At 52.1% G+C, this 24,626-nt stretch overlaps 1 protein-coding gene across 1 annotated transcript; it reads right to left on the bottom strand.

Annotated features, from left to right (window-relative positions):
• Positions 1-21,831, bottom strand: Slc2a5 (solute carrier family 2 member 5). The gene is made up of 12 exons (XM_015501436.2): positions 21,653-21,831; positions 14,721-14,819; positions 14,096-14,256; positions 9,302-9,426; positions 5,230-5,382; positions 3,056-3,181; positions 2,782-2,969; positions 2,580-2,690; positions 1,755-1,856; positions 1,391-1,466; positions 840-967; positions 1-754 (listed from the first exon to the last, which is right to left on the bottom strand). Exons 1-12 carry the CDS (start codon positions 21,683-21,685, stop codon positions 548-550), a joined length of 1,509 nt encoding a protein of 502 aa, XP_015356922.1. The 5' UTR covers positions 21,686-21,831; the 3' UTR covers positions 1-547.
• Positions 21,832-24,626: the final 2,795 nt, after the last annotated feature.

Here is a 24,626-nt window from a genome sequence, read left to right as displayed (position 1 = left end):
TGAAAAGTTATCAGATCGGTTTTATTAACTATACAGAAGCAATTCCATTTCCCCTAGCAATATAATTTAGGATCATCAATTTGAACTCAGGTAATATATCCCCAGGGACCCTTCTCCAGCTTTCTCTAAGTCATTATTCTTGATACCACTCTTTGCAAGTCAGGAGAAGGGTGGGGTCAGAGGATGAATTCGGCTTTCCACAGTGCTGGTGGCCCCAGGAGGTCCGTGGGGCCACAGAAGAGAGTTTCACTGACAAAATTGGATTCCTCCCATCTGTCCCTGTAGTACCTATTTTTGTTAGAAAAGCTGTGTCACCAAGAGCCCCACAGCAGCTGACCCAGCAGGTGTGCTGACACAGGGCTGGGTAGAGGTGACCCGGGGGGAGAACAGCATGGAGGCCCCTGGACTGTCCTGCTGAGCGGGGAGGTCAGCCTGAGACCTGCGTTCCACACCAGGCTCGTTCCATTTCTGGATGTCACAGGCAAACAGAAGTCAGAGGAAAGTCCTGGGAGGAGGCTCCACGCAGACCTGCTCCACGGGCTCCTCTTCACTGCTGCCTTGAAGTGTCCGATGGAAAGGTTTTCAGCTCCTCCTTCTCCGGGTGGATTCCCGACACCTTGTTCAAATTGGCGAAGATCTGATTGATCTCGATGAAGGTCTTGGACTTGGTCTCGGGGATGATCAGGAAGGTGTAGATGGTGGTGAGGAGACATATTATGGCAAAGATGATGAAGCTGTAAGCACCAAGGCCCACCTGTGGGGACAGGCAGATGAGGCTGTACCGAGTCCTCGCTCCACTGTCGGGGTGTGGGGGTGCTGGGGCCCCGGGTCCCACTCACTTGAATGAAGGGGAAGACCAAGCCCACAGTGAAGTTGGACAGCCAGTGGACACTGCCCCCGATCATGAAGGCAGCTGGCCTGGAGGACTGCAGGAAGATCTCAGTGATGATCAGCGCAGGGATGGGACCTGGGGGGGGGGAAGCAAGGGGAGTTGTCTCCCCCGAAGGCAGAGCAGCCACAAAGGGCCCTTGAGTCCTTGGATGTGCTGGTGACCTGGGCACCTGGCTCTAGGGACAATGGGGTATCTCCAGGACATGGGGGCTTCTGAAGTGGCAGTGTGAGGAGGCAAATGGGAGTTCACAAGGATGTCTGGCACAACGGGTGACATCCTGCGAGAGCAGCCAGCCAGTGGCCCATGTCAGGATCACAGGTTGGCCACCTGTATCACAGCTTTGATGTTTTTACTCAAGTTATGCCCCACCCAAGCCCTGTGCAAGAGGAAAAGGACAGGAGCTCTCCCTGGGCCTCCAGGGGAAGCTCAAGCCAGAAGCTCAAGTCGGCAGGCGGGGACAGGGCACTGAAACCATGAGGTCATCTCTGGGGCACATACTGGGCCCAACGGCATGTCCTATGACATAGATGATGATGCAGGCAATGCTGATATAGGGCATCCAGGAGACGGTGTCCTGTGGGGACAAAACAGAGCTGGTTAGCACCTGGCAAAGCAAAGACCAGTTGGGACAGGGACCTGGGGGACTTTAGCCACTCTGCCCAGGTGCAGGGATGGCACTTGTTCCACAATGCCACTTCAATGAGCTTTGAAGAGTGAGCATAGAGGGGGCTGTCGGTCGCTGGTGGGGGACATGAGGTCCCCAGATGTCTGATGGGCCAACAAATTCACTCTTGTGCCTTGTCCTTACAACATGTCCTCTCAATACGAATCAGGGCCAGCACAGCTCAGTCCCCTTCCTTACCTGCAGTGCCAGAGCCACGGTCAGCACAGCGCAGGCCATGAAGCAGGTGGAGAAGCCCAGGAGCAGCAGACGCCTCCTTCCCCAGAGCTCCACCACGAACACCTGGAGGGGGGTTTGGAGGAGGGAGGAAGTGGGCTCTGGAGCTGCCACCAGGTGCTTTCCTGGCCTGGCCGCACCCCTGCTTGGAGCTGCCACTGTGGGAAAGCCTTGCCATCCCGCATACCCTCTTCCGAGAGGCTGGGAGGGATGGGTGCCCACCCACGTGCACACTTGATAATCACGTGCCCTTGTGTGCCCAGCGGGAGGTCTGCCTGTGTCACTGGGCCCTGGCTGTCCGTCCTCTAAGGAGACATTACTTCAAGGGCCTCTTAACCCTGCAGCCCTAGGCCTTAGGACCCCCCCCCCCCCAACCACTGGGTGCCGGGGACCTCGATGCAATCAAGAGATTCTGCCTGCACAGAGGCCTGGCGCCCATCCAGAGATGGTGGAGAGCCGTGAGCCATGGACTTTTGCAGGGCCACCATGATGCCCAGTCAGGGGCTCTCTCTGTTCTTGCCATGTTGTGGCCCAGTACAGCTCTGGGTCCCCACTGTAAGAGTTGGAGCGGAGCCACCCGACACACTGGGAGCTTCTGGAGTGGTGGGGTTTGGGCCTCCATCTTTGGGGGTCTCCACTGGAGCTGGAGACATCAGGGGCTGGGCGCAAGGACCCAAGGGGCATGATGGCCCCTCAGGTCCCGGCTCCCTCCTCCGTTGGAAGGGGTGCTCTCCAGATGTCCCTGCGTCCTTGGTGGCCAATGGGGCCTCAGCTCCCGGGGACACTCACAGTGCATAAGGTCATGAACACGTTGACGGCCCCAGTGCCGGCCGTCACGTACTGGACGTCGTTGGCCTCCACGCCGGCGCTCAGGTAGATCTGGTCCGCGTAGTAGTAGATCTGGAAGGGGACGGCGGGCGGGCCTCAGGGACCTGCGGGCAGGTGGCTTGTGCCCGGCCCCCGCCGCCCGCGCCGGCCCGGTGGCACCCACCGCGTTCACGCCGGACAGCTGCTGGCCGGCCATGAGGGTGATGATGGAGATGAGCTGCCAGCGCAGGGACTTGAGGCGGAACAGCTTCCACACGGAGATGAAGCCCGCCGCCCGCTCCGCCTCGTCCTCCCGCCGGATCTCCTCCACCTCCTCGTCCACGTCGTCCCAGCCGCGCACCCGCCGCAGGGCTGCGGGAGGGACAGCAGAGGTGTCGGGCCACCGGGGGGCAGCGGGCGCGGGGCGGCCACCTCCACCGCCAGCCAGCGCGCCTTACCGTTTCTGGCAGCTTCTTCGTTTTTCTTCTGAATCAGCAGGTACCGGGGGCTCTCGGGAAAGAAGGGGAGCAGCAGGACCTGCAGCACGGCCGGGACCGCGGTCAGCGCCAGGAGGATGGGCCAGCCTAGGGGCGAGCGGCTTGTCAGAGGCCTGCACTGCCCCTGCCAGGCACCCTTGCGGGGGACACAGGCCTTCCCAAGGCAGACTCTCAGCAGACGCTCAGGGAATACTTACAGAATGGCCAAGTGACGGTGGCCGCGGCACACCTACCAGGTGGGCTAAAGGGAAAGGCCTGACCGTACCAAGTGCCTGGCAGAACACAGGCGAATGGGTGTTCTCCTGTGTCACCGTGCCCACATGGCGTCCTTCAGAAGACACTTGTCAGGAGCCCGGGAAGCCAGGCACACTTGACTGACCTTGCCAGCCCTCACCAGCCCAACCCAGGCATGTGCATGAAGAAGCTTGTGCCCAGATCACAGGGACTGACCGCTGGAATGGTCAGAGCAGCACTGGTTATGGAAACAAAACCAGGAAACCCTGCAAGATCTGTAACAGTCCACGCAGAGTGGATGTGGTAACCGTGGTGGGAATTTGATACCCCGACAAAACAAAGCCAGCCACAACGTGAACGGACACCAGGCCGAGCGACATCTCCGCCAAGGTAATGTCCTGACGTCAAGTTCAGAATCAGGTAAGGTTAACCCCATCGTTAGCAAAGGTGGGGAAACAGGAGGCGAGGGCCAGGATATGACTACGGGGTGGGGAGACATGAGTGAGGGGCACAGCAGGCCTGGGGGGGCTCCTGCCCTTCTCATGCAGGGGCTTGGTTTCTGTTTGATATTTGATTTGATTTCTATTTTCATTCATTTCTCCTTGATTTTTGTTTTTCCTCCTTATTGTTCATGCTGTTGCACAATAAAAATATTCACATAAGGAACTGAGCAGCTCGAGGTCTTTCTCCAAGTGGGGTATGCCCTGCTTTTCCCCTGGGCTCCAACAGGTGACCATATGGGCATTTATGTGTCAGGTACTGGCCTAACTTCCTGTCCCGGGTTAACTCACTGCTTCTCTCAGTGTCCTTACCGGGGAGGTTCCAGGACCAGCCCCGCTGTACCCATGGCAACACTGGGGCCTGCAGAGTGTGGGCCCCTCGCCCAGGTCACACGGTTATTTGGGAGTTAAGTTGAAGTACCTGTTATGTGCCAGGAACCATGCTGGAAATTCTAAGATGGGCAAGGCCAAGCACTGCCCTCTGTACACCCAGGCTGCAGGAAAGTCAAAGTAAGAACTGGGAGCACAACGTGCCCCTCAGTATTTGCAGTTCACCAAAGACACAAGAATTTTGTACTCCTGTCTCTTCTGCCCAGGTCTGGAACACTGTCCTACTGACCCCTAGTCCAGGCTGTCTCTGAAGCCCCTCTTCCTGGGCAGAAGCAATCCCTCCTTCCTGCGCAGGACAGAGCTCTGCACATTGCTCCAAGTCCCGCTGTTTGGGAGCTCCTGGGGACAGGAACCTAGTGCATTCAAGTTGGGTCTCAGTTCCTAAGGAAGGTGTGGCACCTCAACATAGGAGCCCTGACTGTAGGAGTGATGGGAAGGCAGGAGGGTGTGGCGGTTAACACAGACTCCTGGCTCTATATCCCCAGAGGCCTTGGGCAAGTTTTCCAGTCTCTGTGAGCCTCGGGTTCTACATCTGTAAGATGGGTATAACCACAGCACATGCTTGCGCGGGGCTGTCTGGAGGAAGGTACGGGGTACTCTGGAAGACTTGGCTCCTGGCCCCCAGCACTCTGTTTCGACTGGTGTGATGATTAAAGCTGGTTTTCCTTTCAGAAGTTCCAGACCCAAGACAAAGAAAGCGGGGTGGTGTGAAAGCAATACCAGCTCTGGGCACACTGCTGGCTGCCACTGTGGGGCCACTGGCCACCATATGGACAGCCTCTGAGCAGGCCAAGAGCAGCTGGCCTTCCTGTTCCACCTTGCCCATCTCCTAAGGGGAAGCTGTCACCAGCACTTGTTCAGGGGCTGCAGAGGGACAAACAGCACACCAGCAATGTAGACTCAGGGTAGCGGAGGGTCCAGAGAGAAAAGGCCAGCCTGCAGACGCTTCCTGGCCTGAGCAGGCACCCACGGCAGGGGAGGCGTTGGGGGAGGGGCAGGGTCCCCGCTCACCTTCTTCGTTGGCGAGGACATTCCGAAGACCAAACAGCTGGGCTACAAGGATGCCGATAGTGATGAAGAGCTGGGGCACCACCCCGAGGGCCCCCCGCAGGTTTTTAGAGGCCAGCTCCCCTAAGTACATAGGGACCACGTTGGAAGACACACCTGGGAGGAGGGTTGGAGCAAAAACGCAGTCAGGAGCAGTTGTCTAGCCGGGTGGGCGGAGTTTGCAGAGCTATTGTTACTCAGCCATCAGATGCTCAGCCCGGAACTTCCTCAGAATGGCCACAGAGAAAGTGAACACCTCTTTTCATGCTTAGCCTCTTAAACTCTAAATCAGGCCAGAGAAGCTCCTGCCCAGGAGCACTTGCCGCTCAACAGGGGTCACCTAGGGGCACAGGTTGTCCATAGGTAGGGTCTTTCCTCCCAGCTGCCCTGGGTAGACCCCTGTCCTGGAGGGACCCCTGCTCTCCAGCTTCACCTTCAGGGGAGAGTATAGATCACAGCAAAAGCCAATGGTCAACACAGGAGAGCACCAGTCACATTTACCAGCAAACATCAAAAATGTCAGTCTATTTGGGGACCTCTGCATTTCTGGGATTTCTGTAAGGCCTGGACTACTTCCAAATCCCCACTAGAGTCTTCCGTCATCCTGGAGTGTGACCTCCTTAAGAAAGGTCGAGGGGCTGGGGCTGGGGCTCAGCAGCAGAGCGCTTGCCTAGCTGTAGGTTTGATCCTCAGCACCACATAAAAAATAAATAAATAAAATAAAGGCATTCTGTCCATCTACAACTACCAAAACAAACAAACAAACAAACAAAAAAAAACCCCACAGGTAGGACTGAATTCTGTGGAGTCTGAAGTACCCCACATACAGCATCTCGTTTAATCCCCCAGAAGCACGTCGAGAGCTGGGGGCCTCAGGAAGCCCGGAGGGGTTGTTGCAAGTCCAGGTGTCCTGGGCCAAGCTGAGGCTTAGGATCATCCTGGGGTTACAGGGAGACTCTGTCACACAGGCAGACCCTGAGGGAACAGTTTGGGGTGAGGGGAGGGGAGAACTTCTGGTGACAGGAGTTTATTTGGTAACACTGAATAGGAAGGTACCAAAGTCGTCTTCCTTTGAAATTCTGCCCAAGGACATCTCTGCTTTATGTTTCAAAAGAGACAGCTCATGAAAACTCTTTCCTGTTATCAGAGCAAAGAGGGGCATCTTTAAAGCAGCCCTCAGCATGCCGTGGGTGGGGACAGCACCCCCAGGCTCAGTGCACATAGGCCTGCAAGGGAAGGCCCCAGATGCCAGCTCGGTTCTTGCCACTTAGCACCCAGTGGGCCCTCGAGGCTGCTTTTTAATGGCAAGCACTTCTCAGCTTCATTAAGATATAAAAATACAGGAGCATACCTGTAATCCCAGTAATTCGGGAGGCCAAGGCAGGAGGATGGCAAGTTCAGGGTCAGCCTCAGCAAATTGGTGAGGCCCTAAGTGACTCAGTGAGACACTGTCTCAAATAAATTTTTAAATAAAGGGCGGGGGGAGTGGGTGGGCTGGGGATGTGGTTTAGTGGGAAAGAAGCCCTGGGTTCAATCCCCAGTACAAGAAAGAAAGAAAGGAAGGAAGGAAGGAAGGAAGGAAGGACAGCCCAACCCCAGAAGACCTGTGAAGGGACAGCACTGGGTTAGCCCCGCCAGCAGCACCGATGGCTTTCAGAAGCCTTGTGGCTTTCAAGGAGTAAACCCCTCGGAGCCAGCCTTGGGCTCTCTTGCCAAGATGGGGACGAGCAGCAACCGAGTGGACAGTGAGCCCCTGTAGTCCCATCCTGGTGCCTTGGCGCCTCCCTGGATGGGACTGGGCACTTCATCTCTCAGTGGCTTCATTTTCACGTCAGTGGGGTGTGGACATGGCATGCAGCTGGACAGGCGTCTCATGGACTTTCAGGAGCCTGGTGAAAGGCCTCTTGCACCTGCTGGTGTCCTCCAAGTTGGACTGAGGTCGGGGTTCCTGAGACCTCCGTGGGAGGCTGTGAGACTGGCTTCCCCTTTCACTCCCATTCCCCTGGGAGCATAGCGTGGAGTTTCCCAGAAGCTACCAACTCGACACAGGCAGGCTTGAGAACCCAGGGGTCTTCTTAGTAAGCCACGCATTAAGAGATTTACAAAAATGTCTAACAAGGCCACTTATTTTTGGTATTAAAACATAAAATTGTTTCTAACTAAAATATGTAATGGGCCTATTATGTTTAAAAATGAATGATTGCACTTCTTGGTTGCAGTCTGGGTGGGGGACGTGCTGGGGTTTGGACCTGGGACCTGAGGCATGATAGATAAGCACTCTACCAAGGAGCTACATCCCCAACCCCTTTTCTTGAAAAACAAAAAAATTATTTTAAGACAGGGTCTCCCAGGCTGACCTTGAATTTGCGATCCAACCGCCTTGGTCTCCCAGGGAGCTAGAGTTACAGACATGCACCACCACATGGTTTGGTTGTGATGTTTAATGTGGAGTCCTTTATAATTTTAAGATGCAAAAAAATCCTGAGACCAATAGTTTGTGAAACATTGACCTGAAATAATACTTAAGAGTAAAGGTCGGGGGTTTTAATTGTGATTTACTTTCTATTGGAGCCTGTTGTGTATTTCTCTCAGAGTCAATTCTGAATTGTCTGTGATTAGAGGAGAAGAAACTGGACCTGCTCACTCCTGACAACGTTTAGGAATCCTCTATTTTATTTTATTAGTTGTAGATGGACACAATATCTTTATTTTATTTTTATGTGGTGCTGAGGATCGAACCCAGGGCCTCACACGTGCTAGGTGAGCGCTCTACCGCTGAGCCTCAACCCCAGGAATCCTCTGTTTTTTGAAAGCTGCACCTGGCAGGTAAAACCGCTGAGCCAGCGAGGCTCCATGGCAGGGACTTCTCCATTCAGGAAACCTGTCCCCGTCCTCTTCTCCCCTGCCTGTGATTCTCTGTCATTTCCCCCCAACACCAGTCTTCGTGACATCTCTGTTCTGTCACTGGGCTCCATCCGACAACCGGCCAAACCATTACTCTGTCCCTGATTCCACATGTGAAAGAAGAAAAGCCAAGTTCACTGGCCATGCTGGGACTATGACCAGAAGGAAGCACTGAGATGCCCCAGGGACAGATTTCAGGAGATGCCCATCCTGCACCTGTAGGACTCTATGCCCTGGGCCCTCCCCTGGTCTGGCCTTGGGAATTGCTGCCTGTTGACAATGCTGACCTGGGGAGGCCTCTTGGCGGCAGCCTCAGTGGACAGGTAGGAGGTGGGCTTTGCCAAGCAGCACCACAGTTGTTAGGGGAGAGGCCTCAGATCACTCAGCGGGTGCACGTGTGGGAAAAGGTGAGAGAGCACCCAGGAAAGGCCTCTGGCCACTGCAGACTGCCCTATGAAAGTTGCAAGGCTCTTCTTACCGTGTTTCTGGTAGAGGGATTCAGGCATGATGGCTTCTCAAGCTTCAAGAGTAACTCACAGCCAAACCAAACCACACCAAACCCCCAGAAATACACTGTACCCTGCAACCCGTTCTCCCATAAATATGCAAATAAATAAGAGAAACAAACGTTTCAAGAGATGATTGTATTCTCACCACATATGACAAAATCTGATAAAAAAATGAAAACCAACACCAAAACCAAGGCTGCCCACTAAACAGATGTCACCACCCACTAACTGGCCCTGACCTGCTGAGACACTGAGATAAAGGATCAATTGGAAGGACCTTCTAGAGATTCTGTATTTCAGTCTTGCAGAGCACAGCTTCCTGGGTGGGAGAGTGCCAGCCTAGCAGGTGTGAGGCCCTGGGTTCAAACCCCAGCACGGCCAAACAAAACCAGAGACGGCTTCCATCGCAGAGGTCCGCCCAGTGTCCGCCCCGAGGGCAGCACAGAGGCTGCTCAGGTCTGTTTCACATCGCAGGTGCAGGGTCACTTGAATCTATGTGCTCCAGAGACCCTGGGCTTGTTCAGGTCCCTGGAGACGGGTCCCTCCCTGCAGGCCCCCTGCCGCCCCCATCCCTGACTGATGACCCTGAATAACAGAATGGCCAGTCAGTGTGGCATCCTTACCTGCACATATTCCCACTAAAAATCTGGAAATAATGATAAGCTCAAAGGCCTTGGCGATTCTACTGCAACCCATGAAGATGGCGGGCACAATGGAAAAGATGTTGTTGAACAGCAAGGTTCCTTTCCTGCAGAAGGTAAAACAGCAGCTAGGGCAGCCCAGGCTTCGAATTTGTTCACAAGAGCTCCTGGTGTTTGCCCTTGGGGGCTCCGCCAGGTGCAGCAATGAGCCTCCCTGCTGGGCCTCAGGCTCCTGGGACCTGAGACTGACAGAGGTCAAGTGCACAGCCTGATGTGGGAGCAAAGGGCAGAGGGGGTCAGTAGCGAGAATAGGGGGGAAGGGGCCCCAAAATTAAAATATAGGACATAGCTTTTGAAATCATAAGCTAATTTGTGGTTTTAATGTAACCTCCCAAACCAAACTGGGTAAGGACATTAGAAACAAATAAAAGCATAGGCCAACTTCACTGAAGTCCACGTAGATGCAAAAATCCTAGATGAAATATTAGCAGGTTCAACGGCATGGATAAAATTCTTCAATATATTCACTGTATTAAACATGGTACTGGGGAAAATGTAGGATTATCTCCTAGAAGTGTCAAAAGAAATCAATAAAACGAAATGCCATTATGATTTTTTAAAAAAAATTGGTACTGGGGATGAACATGAGGACACCACCACTGAGCTACACTCCCAATACTTTTTAAAAATTTTTGAAGCAAAGTTTCCCTAAATTGCTGAGTCTGACCTTGAACCTGTGACCCTCTTGTGTCCCACAGAGCCCCACATAGCCCTTTATGATGAAAAAACAAAGAACAGAAAACAAAACAACAACAGTAACAAAAAATAAACAACAAAAAAGCCCAACAACCAAAAACCAAAACCCAAAACAAACAAAGACCAATCCAGCCTTAAGTAACTATAGAGAAACTTCTTTAAGCTGATAAAGGGCGTCAACAAAAAACCATAACAAGCATCACACTTAATAGAACCTCGAAAGCATTCCCATGTGAGCGAGGAAGAGCCTGAACCGCAGGTGGACTTGGGCCCTGAGATTCTGACTGAAGCAAGGCCCCTGTGGAGGGGCCTCAGGATGGCACCGGGAGACAGGGACCTGTCCCTCAGGAGGCTGCGTGGTGGTCCCCGCCTCCTCCTTCCCTCCCTCCCTCACACACACACTTCCCCATCCCCAGCCCTTAATAGATAATTGAAAAAAAGAAAAAGAAAAAAAGACGCGTGTGGCAGACAGTGCAGGTTCAGATGACAGAATTCCCAGGGAGGATAAACCACGTTAAGTGACGGGGGTCACAACACGAGGAATCAAACCGGCCCTTCAGTGGAGGACACTCACCAACTTCAGTCTTGGTGGGGTAGAGGGAGACTTCTAGAACGCCACTGAACAGCTGGACCTCCACAGGCAGAGTCAGCCTAGACGTGGATACGCCCTTCAGGGACATTAACCTGAAGTGGATTGTGGACCTGCCCTAGACCTCAGGGTTCCACGCAAAACCAGAACGTTCCTAGAAGATGGTGTGTGTGGGGGGGGCGCCTAGATGACCCTGGGTTTGGCAATGACTGTTTAGCACAGGTGCTGCAAAGTGACCACTGGCCGTGACCTTTCAGACACAACACCAAAGGCACAGCCCGGGAAAGGAAGAACCGGTAAATTAACATGGAAAAATAAAAAGTTTGAAAATGTAAGGTTAAGAAAGTGATCAAAAGACCAATAGAGACAAAAAGGGAAGTTGGGCGACAAACTGAGAGCTGACAAAATATAATTTGATGTAAAAATATAAAGCACAAAGAGGAGACTTGTAAAGCCGTAGAAGACAGAATGGCAGCTGGGCGCAGTGGTGCACGCTGTGATCCCGGCAGGAGGACCCCAAGTGGAGGCCAGCCTCAGCAACTTAGTGAGGCCCTCAGCAATGCAGCAAGACCCTGCCTCAAAATAAAAAAATAAAAGGGCTGGGGATGCGTCTCAGTGGTTAAGCACCCCTGAGTTTAATCGTTAGTGCCAAAAACAAAACCAAAAAACCAAAAGAACGGCAAAGCTAGAACCAGCATGTCTACAGAACCCTCAATGCAGCCCCAAAATACATGTGGCCCTGCACTGGGCTGCAGCTGGGTGGCACGTGCCTGCCTAGCATGCCTGAGGCCCCTAGTCCTATCCCCAGCGCTACAATAAACATTTATGGCTAGTATAGTCTACTCTGTGTATTTATATATATACAGCATCAACTGAAGTGACCCTAACTTCAAGGACAAATAGATAGGCCTACAAGTTCAATTTGAACGGTTTTTTCAACACTTTTTTGTATTTTATTTTGAGACAGAGTGCTTCTGAGTCCTCCTGCCTCCGCCTCCCAAGCCACTGGGATTATAGGCATGTGCCACCATGCCAACTCAGTGTTTTTAATACAACCTTTCAGAATAAGGGGAACATGCTGAAGACCCGAACCAGTGGCACATCAAGGAGGGAGACAGGCCGGGCAGGTGGCACACACCTGCAGTCCCAGCAACAGGAGGCCGAGGCAAGAAGATTGCTTGAGCCTTGGAGGTAGAGGTCAGCCTTGTCAACTTGCAAGACTGACACTCAAAAAAAAAAAAAAAGAGGGAAGCGGGCCTTGCAAACAATTAGGGCGCAGGCTCCAGAGCGGGTGTTTTTTGGTAGCTGTAGATGGACAGTATGCCTGTTTACTTTTATGTGGTGCTGAGGATCGAGCCCAATGCGTCACATGTGTGAGGCAAGCGCTCTGCCACTGAGCCACAGCCCCAGCCCCCTCCAGAGAATTTTATAACAACAATAAACCATAATAAAAGTCAGTTTTATTGAAAGAATTGATAAGATGGCATTCGTTAAAATCAAAAATTTCTGCTCTGCGAAAGACCCGTCATGACAATGAAAAGACAAGTCACAGACTGGGAGAAAGTGTTTGCAAAAGACCTATTTGATAAAGGACCTTATGTAAAATATATGAAGAACCCTTAGAGCTCCGGCAGAGCGCTGGCCTCGCATGCCTGACTGCACCGAAAACCAAGCAAGAACAGCTCAACGAAGGAAAACCCCATTAATAGGAGGAATTTCCTGGGTGGGAATCCTGAGCACCTGCCCCCTGTATCATCGTGGGTAAGTCACAGCATCTCTCTGTGCCTCATTTTTCCCACCTGCAAAGTAAGAGTACAGCTGTGTGTCGCTCAGCTAACAGTACAGCTGTGTGTCAGTCCTCAGGTGACCCACCCTTCACAGCCCTGTAGGTGTGGTCAGTCCCTCCACGCCTCGGGCAGGAGACCATGCTGTTTCACAGCTTTACAGCACATCTTTTCTCTGTAAGTAGAATACACTCCAAAATGATAATAATAAATGCAAATACTTAAGAAAACTTCAAACAACTGAGAGCTTTGGTCACATTCCCAAGTAGGCAGCTCCATCAGCAACTTCCAAGGCCACCCAAGGGCAAGTCCTTCACTTGAGAAGCGTCCTGCAGACCTGGCTCTGACCTGGAGGGCGCTGTGTCCCATGGGGATCCACAGGGAAAACTGGGGTCAGTACCATCCTTCCAGGAAGACCTTAGGATCTCAGATCCCAAAACAGAGCTTGTGTATTTTTATTCTCAGACCCTTTTAAAAACTGAAGAAGGAACCTTGGTCTGTGCTCTGGTCTTGACCTTTTCTGTCTTTTGTGGTGCCAAAGATCAAGACCAGGGCCTCGGGCATGCTAGACAAGGGCTCCACCACTGAGCTGCCCCTCCAGCGCTGGTCTTGACTCTTGAGCTAACTAGATCTGCGACCTCCCCCAGCCTCCCTGTGCTCCTTATCTGGGATGTGGCAGGTGAGACGTCTCCCTCTCAAGTTCTGTTTATAAACCAGTCGCTCCCTAACATGCATGGACTTGAGGTGAGCGAGTGGATGTTTCTAAAGACTTTTTTTTTTTTTAAGATGAAATATACAAATTTTGTAATATTTCTGGAAATAGGGCCAAGGATCAACCCTGACCCTGGTGGTCACAATGCTGTGTCACAGTGGGAGAGATGACCTCAGGCTGCGCTGTCCCACATTGAGGCTCCTGGCATGGATCTGAGCTATGCCAGAGATGCACGGGAATCAGTGTGGGCTGGACTTGGCACACTGCCTTGTCCCAAGGCAAAAGCAGCAGACAGGAAAGGCCTTTGTGTTAGTTTATGACCAGAGTTTAAGAACACTAGGTCAGGACCTTGCCATGACCGACACCTTGGCCGTGCTGTTGCAGCGTCTGGATCTTCTGTTGGCAAAAATGCCAGGGAGAGAATTAGTTTTGGTTTTTGCTGAGAAAATACCTCCAAGGCAAAAGAGCGGCAAGAGCCGTGTGAGTCCCAGACCTGTGATGGCACCCGCTGCTCTTTCCATGTGCCCGGGAGTCCCAGCCACTGTGACCTTGCCGAGACCCCAAACGCTTTGCCAATGTCTGGTCTCCTCCTTATGACCAGAATAGAAAATGAAAATTATCATAGTGGTTATGACCTCATCTCATGATAAAGATTTTACTTTTAGGCCCATGTTTAAAAACTGATGATGGGTAGCTGGGTGTGGTGGCACACGCCTGTAATCCCAGTGACGCAGGAGGCTGAGGCAGGAGGATCACAAGTTTGAGGCCAGCCTTAGCAACTTAGCAAGATCCTGTCTCAAAATAAAATAAAAAGGGCTGGGGATGTGGCTCTGTGGTAATGCGCCCCTGGGTGCAATTTCCAGTACCAAACAACAACAAAACCCTAATGGAGGGGTCTATGAATTGGGGGGAATTAAAAATCCTCCTTCTCTTACCTGCCCAAATTATTCACCAGGGGGCCAACCAGGAGGGACCCGATAAAGCCTCCGAAGGGGAACATGGACACTGTCACAGACCACAGCAAGGTCAAAGCAAAGGTGTCAATGAGCTCTCCAGTTCTGTCACTGTAGGTGTCGTTGTAAAACTGCTTCATGAACTGGAAACAAGAGCACAGAACAGCAGTGGTAACCCCGGCCATCACACCACCCGACGGGACACCCCAGCAGCAGACTGCAGCATCACCAGGTGGGGCCAGGGGGCCGGGACAAAGCCCCAGGAGCAGCAAGGTCCCCTGGGGCCCTCCCGGGAAAGCCTCCAGTGCGTGAACTGCCCAGGGCGGCTCCAGGCTTTCCCTGGGGGCAGCTGCTGCCCACGCCAGGCCCCTCCACTCACTCCAGGCCACCCAAGATCAGAGCCCAGCGGGGCCCAGCCCACCGTGTCCCATGGCAAGCTGAGGTCTGGACACCGGTCAGCTCCCCGACCCGTGCCAGCCTGCTCCCCAAGGGCCCTCCCCTCTCCCTTCCTCAGGGACCCCCTGTGTGTTCCCGGGAGGCCACAGGACCTTCCAAAGCCCCTGCCTGTTCATTCAGACGTGTGTCTCCCTCGCCCCTGTGACCTCACCTCTGACGGGGAGTTGACCACGGCCACGTTGTACCCATATTGGAAGGAGGAGCCGAAGGAGGCGATCAGGGTGGCCAGGGCAAGCAGGAGCGTGAGCCTCTGCAAGAGAGATGGGGGGTCAGGGAGCAGCAGGGGCCGCGGGACCTCCTGCCTCACCGGCCTCCAGAGACGTGCCGCGTGGCCTCTGGGCTACTCCATACCCTCAAACCTGCTGCCTGCGCTGCTGGCCGAGGGTGAGGACTGGCTTTCTCGATGGTGACAGTTGGGACCTGCAGGGTCCGATGGCTCTTTGTTACAGGGGACTGTCCTGGGCACCGTGGACGTCTCCAGCCTCCCTGTTTTCTGCTCCTCAGGTGCCAGTCGCACCCCTTCTCTAGGTGTGAGGGCCCAGGTGTCTGTAGGTTCTCTGCATGCCCCTGGGCTGGGGGAGCGCCCCCTGAGAGCCCCCAGGTCAGAGAGAAGCAGACCAACACTCACCGGCCCCTGGGATTGCTCCTGTGACACTCCTGACAGTGGACGTGCTCAAGCCCTAAGGCGCAGGCTCCCGACCAGAGAGATAAGCGTGAGCATTTTATCTGGTACCACTGACCCCCGAGTCCCTGGGCTTCCGCTCTTAACAAGGGGGTGCCACAGTGAGACGCTGCTTGTACATTTCTGGGGACTCTTCAACACAGTGCTCTGGGAAAATAGCCCCCTTCGACCCAGGAAGAAACTCAAAGCTCCTTTCAGACCATCCAGAATGACAGGAGGGGACACTTTTTTTCTCACCGGGTGGGCATGGAACCCTGGGCCTCACGCATGCCAGGCCCTCTGAGGTGCATCCCGGCCTGGGAACACATTTCTAGAGGAATGAAACAGGGAGACAGACAGATGTGGGAAGAGCTTTGCTCTCGGAACCTACAGGAGTCATTTTGAATTTTCTCAGGGTCGCTTTCTAGCTTAATCCCCACGCTCCTTCCGTCTCCTCTCTGCAGTAAGGACCACGACGCTCCCCCATGGTGTCTCTGCCAAGGCTAAGAGCGGAACCTGCGGCTGGGTGAGCCCGGGCTGTCTGTCTGAATCTCCCGTAGATGTCCCCCGTCACAGGGGACTGTGTTCATGCTTGACCTCTGCGACCGCCCCTCTCCCGGGGCCAGCCCAGGTCTTTGCTGGGCAGTCCCCTGCTGTACCTGAAGGGGAGAGGGAAGTGGGGAGGCTGACATGAGAGAAGAGAGCCTGCGTGGTGGTGCTCAGAGAGGAAGGGGTTAACCTGGCCTGCAAGGGCCCCTGGTCAAGAGCAAAACCACTCCGTGCCCACACGGGGAGCTACGTGGAGGCCACGGACAGGCCATCAGCTGGCGGTAGTGACCGTACAGAATGCACCGTGTGTCAAAACATCAAGCTGACCCCGCACACACTGACCATGCCAACGAAACCTCAAGAGAGCTGTTAAAGAAACAGAAGAGCCATGAACTTCACCCTTCCCAGGTGGCCGACACTCGCTTCTCCTTCCACCAAGTGAATTAACACATGGCCGACTGATTAACTATTCATTAACCCATCAATGAATTAGCAAATGGCTAACCCCCAGGACGCTTCTGGTAAGGAAGATAAGAGCTTCCCAAGAGGCAGCTGTCAAAGTGCCCCCAGAGGTGGAGGGCAGGGGACAGCGCCCAGGCTTCAGGGATCCCCAGGCGTCCACACACGCAGGGCTCGCAGACTGGCTCACTCCCAGCTGGCTGCTTCTGGGCCCTCAGTCACTCTCACTCGCTCGTTCTTCATTCCCTCAACATGTTGAGCCGGGCATGTCCTAGTGCTGGGATACCGTGGTGAAGAAAGCAAACAAAAACTCCTGCCCACAGCTCTTCTATTTTGTTTGAAAGGGATGAGGGAGAAAAGGAAGAAAACATTGGCTTAACAGTTCTCTTCCCTCTTCCCAGTAAGAGGATTAACTATAAAAGCACCAGAGTCATTCGTGCAGGCAGGTGGCACTCTCCACCTGAGGGCCTGAGGTTTGAAGTCTTCTGGGTCATGGATGGGAGTGTGGTTGGTACCGTGATGACCAAGCACAGCTCAGCTGGGAGCTGGCTGGTCCCCAGGGGCTCATACCCCAGAATGGGGGATTCTGCCAGGCGCCATGGATGGCCAGCTCCCAGCTGCTTTGAAGGGATCCCAGCAAAGAAGACCAGAGAGGCTACAGCCTTTATGCGCAGAGCACATGATGCAACCTTTAGTCTTTGGCTTCCTCCTTGAGTTCAAGCCACAGGCACATTATACAGACCCTGCAGGAATGGAGACTCACCCTGTGGAATGCCAGGCACTCTGGGGGTCTCACTGTGCTAGCCCAACCACCTTTCTTTGCCCTGGAGAGCAAAACAGCTGCCCTCAAGATCACTGTTCACGCCTGGCTGGTGATACATGCCTGTAATCCCAGGGACCTGGGAGGCTGAGGCAGGAGGATTTTCGAGTTCAGGGCCAGCCTCAGCAACTTAGTAAGGCCCTAAGCAACTTAGAGAGATCCTGTCAAAATAAAAAATAAAAAGGGCCAGGGATGTGGCTCAGTGGTAAAGCACCCTGGGTTCAATCTCCAATACCACCGCCCCACCTCCTCCCCCAAATTGTTCAATGGGAAAGACAGACATCAAAAAAAAAAAAAAAAATCCCACAATGGTGTAATAATTAAACTATAAATGCAATAAGTATCAAGAGGAAAAATCACAGTAGTGATTAAAAAGAGGGGTCTAGAGAAGGGGAGCTTGGGGGCTGGGGATACAGCTCAGTTGGTAGAGTGCTTGCCTCGCACGCACAGGGCCCTGGGTTCAATCCCCAGCACCACAAAAAAAGGGGAGCTGGGACCTTGCACCTGGAATAGGGCTCTTGAGCCTGGGGTTGGGATGGGTGGGGGCCAGGGCCATGGCTTAGGCCTTCACTGCTCTGCACAGGAGGGGCACAAAGACACGGACTTCTAGCGGACACTCCAGCAGCTGGTGCAGAGCAGAAGTGGGAGGCAGACAGAGGGCTGGAGACGTGCAGCTCGCTGCAGCTCTGAGGGCCGTGGGGAGTCAGACCTAAGCCTGGGGATGCCATCAGGAAAAGGCAAAGGTGGGCGGGTCCTCCCACATTCAGTGACCACGTGACCCAGCAATTGCCTTCCTAGGAGGCAACTCAAGAGAAGCCGCAGGGTCCACACCAACATTCCAACGCAGCCTTCATAGCAGCACTGCCACTGCCCAGTGGAAACGAGCCAAGGGCCAGTGACGGACGGATGGACCAACATGGTGTGCACACTCCCTGGGACGTGACTCAGCCCTGCAGAAAGGAAGTACTGACGCTCTACAAGGGAGGCACAAGGAGCCAGTCACAACCATCACCTGATTCTGACTCTAAATCTGAGAGACAGAAAGTAGAAGAGTGGCTGCCGGGGGCCCAGCAAGCTGGGGGGCCCCAGGGATCTCTCAGGGGTGATGGGAGTGTCCGAGATCGATTGTGGCGACGGCCGCATAACTCTGGGTATACTCTGAGTTCATATTGAATTCTTTTCCAGCTTTACTGAGCAAAGAATAACAAATAAAGGTTGTATATACAGACAGTCCTTGACCTGCAGCGTCAGCTTCACGTGAAAGCTACAGAAATTCAGCAGGAACTTAGGATATTTTCAACTTATCAGCACATGAGCTCCTCCGGGGCCGAGTGGCATCTCCTTCAAGCTGCGCTGCGTGGCGTTCACACAGTGCACGTGGAGGGACGCCACAATCAGGCTACACACATGGCCTCACGTGGCCGTCTCCGGTATGTGCATGGTGAGGACCGTCAAGGTCCACTCTTTTACCGAATCTCAAGTTTACAGGGAAGCATTATTAGCTCCAGCCCCCCCCCCCATCACCACATCCCTGGAGAACTCAATCTCTGTACCCGTGACAACTTCACCCATTACTCTCTCCCCAGCTCCTGGCAACCGCCGTTCTATTCTGCTTCTGTGAGTTTGGCTTTTTCACATGGGTGACACCACAGGGGACGTGTTTTTCAGCACCAGGCTTATTTCACTCAGCAAAGTGTCCCTTGGCTCCAGGCTGGTGGCAAAAACACAGGATTCTTTCTTTCTTTTTTTTTTTGTACTGAGGATTGAACCCAGGAGCTTTTACCACTGAGCTACACCCTCAGTCCTTCTGAGACAAGGTCTTGCTAAGTTGCTTAGGGCCTCAATAAGTTGCTGAGGCTGGCCTTGAACTTGCAATCCTCCTGCCTGAGACTTTGCTGGGATTACAGCTGCATGCCACTGTGCCCCACTAGGATTCCCCCTTTTTAAGGGTGAAAGATGTACACTTTAAATGGCTGAAATTATATGGCATGTGAGTTAGTCTCAATGAAGGTAGAGTATTTTAAAACTACATAAAAGAGGGCGTAAGCACTCTTTTGCTTGAGCATTCTCTCTCTCTCTCTCTCTCTCTCTCTCTTTCCTTTCTTTCCAGGAGTGGGTAGGGGCAGGGGGAGATCTGGTGCTGAGCTGCATTAGGACATGAGGAAGATGAAGAGTCAGAGATGACATTGGCCCCGGTGCCCTCCAGACACAGGAAGGGGGCTCTTCTTGCCACACTTTTGGGGAGGAATCTTGCCCTGGTTTCCATGATGAGGAGACCATCTTCAGATTTCAGTGAAACAACCAGCTTCAGGGCTGACCTCTGCCAGGGTGTGACTCTCAGGACACTGGGCAGGGTGCCCTGGCCAAACAGCCTCCCAGCCACACCTGGTCTGCCTAAGTGGGTGGGCTAATTAATTAATTAATTAATGGATCAATGCAAATAAACAACGAGAACCCATAGCATACAGAGGGGAAGTCACTTGCACAGGATACTACACTAGTTGGTGGTGCAGACACTCCATGAAATAAACACTTTCATAGTCCTGAAGTACTTTTGTGGGGGGATTTCATTCAACAATTCTTGATTAGTTGTAAAATGCTTTGCTGTCTTTTTTTCTAAACCATTCCATTATTTTCTTTCAGGTTGTTCCTTTCCTGGAAGAAAGTTCCTGCACGCTGGACAGATACTGGTCTTTTTCCTTTATGTATGGGGAAAGCAAAGGCCAGCGAGGTTACGGCCACGTGGCCACAGAGAGTCACAGAGGACCACAGAGAGTCACAGAGGGTCACAGAGAGCCACAGAGGGCCACAGAGAGTCACAGAGAGTCACAGAGAGTCACAGAGGGCCACAGAGCTGGGCCTGACGCACTGCCTGGCACCTTCTGCTCAGACCACAGAGCCTCCCCCACTGCTCCTAAGTCCCCTCTTGACCCTGTGCCTGGCCCAAAGGAGTCTTCTCCCTCAGAGGACGAGAGGCCATGACTGGTCATGCCCTTTGCATGAGGCCATTGGAATCGTTTCCTTTGACAAAGTGCTGCTCATTTTCAGGGTGCGCCATGGGGAGGTGCGGTTCCATCCCTTGCATTTCTGACTGGCGGACAGCAAACCAGGCCCTCCTCTGGCCATGCCCTCTTTACCTCCGTTCCTGTTCCAGCCAATAGAGGCCACGACACTCGATTTGCCCAACACTTTCTAACTGTGAAATCCAAACAAGAAAACCCCCGTGCGGGCAAGTGGGCATGCGGGCGTGCAGTAAAGCTGTGATCGGCAGCTGGGGGGCAGGGATTGCTTCTGCCTCTAGAGGACATTTGCTTGTCCCACCTGGGAGAAGGTGCTACCGGCATCTGGTGAGTCAGGGAGAGGGATGCTTCTAAACACCCTGCAATTCTGTGTCAGCAACACAGAATTATCTAGTACCAAATGTCAACAGAGCTGAGATTAACCCGCTCTAAAGGATCACGGAAGTAAAAACCTTATAGGAGAATTCACTGTGCCAGGGGCTTGACGTGCATTATTCCATTTAATTACTCCAGGACCCATGACACGGAGTGCTTGTTATTCCTGTTCATTTATTTACGCACTAGGGATGGAACCCAGGGGTGCTTTACCACTGAGCCACATCCCCAGTCCTTTGTTTTTTTTTGAGGCAGAGTCTCTCCAAGTTGCTGAGGCTGGCCTTGCACTTGAGATCCTCCTGCTCTGAGTGGCTGGGGTTACAGGTGTACACCACTTGTCCAGGCTATGATTGCCATTTTATAGATGAGAAAACTAAGGCAGAGAAGAGTTAACTAACTTGCCAGGTCCTGTGGGGGTAACAGGATGGAGCAGGAAAGAGTAACAGGTGCTTCCATCTCCCAGAACCACTCTTACTCCACATGTGACGAGCATGTCTCCATCCATGCCAGAATAACGCCGTTCTGCACAAATGCACACTACCCTTCCCCTCTCCACCACAAGAAAATGCCATTGTGATCAATAAGACGCAGATTCCGGGAAAGTGTCTGAAGTCATGTTACCTTTCCCTCATTATGCACTGCCTCAATCAAGGGAATCTGCAAGTAAGTGGCTGTAATAAGTTTAGTGGAGGGCCACTGAAAGACTCCACCTCTAAAAACAAACAAAAAAACAAGCAATACCTTTTTGGCGTTTATCTTCTTTGCATGCAGGTTAGCTATGTTACTTGCTGAAAAAGACTAAAATTCTCTGAAACCAAACTCAAAACAAAATTTTGACCAAAGCTCACCAGCGGCATCTAAGGATTTTGTAACCGACACATTTGATTGTGAAGTCTCTTCATCTCACATTCTTACCATGAAGAAGAAACGGGCAAATGAACCCTTTCAGACTCTTCAGTTTGGAATGTAGTCTGGATACTTTTTAAACAGCTGTTCCAGTGGAATGCTCAGCAGAAAGGGTCTTTGTAAACCTCACCTCTACTCCCTGTAAAAGTCCAGCAGCTGGATGGGCGGAGGGGCAAGTACCCCCACAGGGTCTCAGAGTTGGCTCCAGGATACTAGGGACCCCCATGACTGCCCAGGGCCGCTGGGCAGGCCCTGCAGCAGGCCCTGGCTCCGGCCCCCTCCAACACACTTACCCCTTCCTTCCTCTCTTCATTGGAACTCTCCATCTCTGCGCTGCAGGGACAATGTGCTGCTTGCCTCCTCCAAGTGACAAACACACTGGATGGAGAGAGAGGACACTCCGGATGCACTTTGGCCGTGGCAACTACCAGCCAATTGCATTTTTACAGCTAGTCTAAGTCAGAATAACCCTTTCGGGAACCCAGGGGCCTGCCTGCCTTTCACTTCCGCTTTTCAGTTACATGTCTGGGGTATTTGGCTGAGCCAGTGGGTGCCCTGGAGTTGCAGGCTCAGTGCTGTCCTGATGGGGACAGTCTGTGGCGCTTCCCCACAGCGGAAGTCTCCACCCGTCAGGCTTGAGGTGAGTGACTGGAAGGGTTATTTCTGTCAGGAACATAAGGAAAGCAACATTGTCACACTTATACCACACCAGGCAATACATAGGGGGGCCACAGATGGGGTCCCTGGACGCTTCTAGAAGCAGTTCCAGCCAGGAGTCTGCAACCAAGTCCTACTAGTCAGTAGCCGGTTTTTGCTCAAATAATCATACAACTTTTTTTTTTTTTTTTTTTTAATGCTGAGATGGAAGCTGGGGCTTCATGCTTGCTAAGCCTGTGCTCTACCACGCAGCCACACCCCCAGCGTCATGTTACTCTTTTGGGGGACAGTTCCTTATTCTCCTTTGTAAGACCCTATGAGTGGCCTAGAGATGTTCTTTTCTGTGCATTCATCGGGGTTGGGAAGGCACTAAAGAACTGCACCTTTATCCTGGCCTCTGGTCTGGGAAAGTAAGTCACACTGCTGGGCTGGGTCCATTTGCTGTCCACTCACAGCCAGGCCACTGCTGGCCCCTGTGCTTAGCACGTGTTCAGCTGCCAAGGGGCATGCTAGACCCAGTGGCCAAAATCCAGAGCAAAGTCCCCACCAAGCCCGCGGGTTTTCTTCTGAGCAGGACTCGCTCTTGGTTTTATTTGCTGTGGCACAAATCCAATTAATCTGGTCATTCTCCTCCTTCACCTTTCAACTAGTGACTGGAGACCACGGCGAGTTGGCCATCTGACCTTGGCACCTGCTGCAATCTCTGCGGTTGTGACCAGGGTTGCTCAGTGTGGAGACTGAGGAGGATGTCCTATGTGTGTGTTGGGGGTGTCCCTATGTCCCTGTTCACAGGAAAAGCACTTCCCTGGTGAAGGCGATCCCCCACTCACTGTCTTGACAGGGTCACAGTGAGGATGAATGCTGGCAAAGCCGTGCTGGTTGGTGGGAAACCGAAACCATGAGACCCTTTTTTATGTAACTGGGACTTTTCATTTTCATGCTTATGTTCCTGACAGGAGGCATGAGCACGTTAAATGCCAAACAAATTAAATTTCAAATGGCTAGAACATAACAGGTAGTTCATGCCTTGAACGCTGTTCTACTACCCCTCAGCACATCAAGGACAAAGTAGAAGGCTGTTCTTCTACCTCAGCACATTGAGGACAAATCTGATAATGGACAACAATCATCCTCTGAAAGGTCATGAGAATTTTAGGCACCACATTGATTATATCAACTAGAACCCAAGCTCATATTTCCGGCCTCTTAGAAAACCTAATTATTATGCTTATTTTACAAAGCCCACCATATGTAGTTTCATTTTTGATTGAGGAAAGTTATATTATACATTTAGGAAAGTTAAAACATATAAAGATATATTCTTCTATATTCTTCTCTTTTTATAAACCCTTTTTACTTTACATAGGAATTTATGATGAGCATAGTTAATATTGGCGGAAAGTGGACTGATGTTTAGAACTTACTTTCTATTGATAAAGATTATAAAGATATGAGAACTAGTGCACCTTGACTGAGAAACAAAGAAACTCTTTGAGAAAGCAGCTCAACCAGTTTTATGGGAATAAATTTAGTAATTAATTAAAGTAGCTTTATAAGATGTATCTTTAGACTAATGTTACAAATATTATCCTATTTAGATTTTTGGTTTAGAAATTCTTAAGTTCTTAGTTGTATGGGTTTCTGATATGTTTTAAGAATGATTTATAAACTTTAGGATATTTTAAGTATAAGATTTAAGGGGACTTTTTTAGATCGGAATTTTAGATTACAAATAAAGTAAAGGTGTACTTTAAACTTAAAGGTTAATGATAGGTTCGAAGACTTAGAGTCTGGTTATGTAGTTTGGCATTAGTTAATAAGAAAATAGCATATCTTGGGGAAAATAGTAAATCTTGGGAAAATCTGAAAAATGTAAATTAGTGATGCATTTTATTAATGATTCTGTACTTTTAATAATTAAATAACTAAAGGTCATATCCTGGAAAAATGTAAATTAATGTTACATTTTTTTGTACCCCCAATCATGGTTAAGGAAATGTCATGTCTTGTCAAAGTTTTAAATTGTATAATCAATGATGTATTCTGAATTTCTAATGATGAGAAAAATTGCAATAAAAGATGACCCAGAGAAAGCTGCATTAGAGCCTCTCTCTGGAGATTGCTCCAACGGAACGATCCTGTCCGATCTTTTTGCCACTCACCCTTCAGGACTCCCTGGACCCCGCTACGGCAGGACCCGGGCACTCCCCTTACGATTTTTCTTGGGTCCCAGCCCTGACACAATGGTTTCCCACTAGTGCACGGCCAGACCCGAGGTGGCAGATTATTTCAAAGTTTGAGAAACTCTCCAAAGGAAATGCACTTTAATGGGGTGGGGGGTCGGCTACTGGCGAGTGAGGGGAAGGGGACCAGGTTGCGCAATGGAACGGAAAGCAGCCCCCAGCCAGGTCACGCCCGGAGGCGGCGGCGAGGGGCCAGCGTCCTGACCCACACATTCCGCTTCTCCCGGGGCGTCCTCCGGCCAGTGCCCAGGGAGGGAGCCACGGGGGCCCAGAGGGGCTCAGTCAACCTGTACCTGGTTCCTGCCTTTCCGGGGGGCCGCAGGCTCAGCTCGGGGTCACCAACGCTCGCCCTGGCCCGCCGGACTGG

The sequence above is a fragment of the Marmota marmota genome, unplaced genomic scaffold (genome assembly GCF_001458135.2).
Source record: "Marmota marmota marmota unplaced genomic scaffold, marMar, whole genome shotgun sequence".
Classification (NCBI taxonomy): Eukaryota; Metazoa; Chordata; class Mammalia; order Rodentia; family Sciuridae; genus Marmota; species Marmota marmota.
Note: the sequence above shows the minus strand (reverse complement) of the source record. Positions and strands in the feature narration are given on the sequence as shown.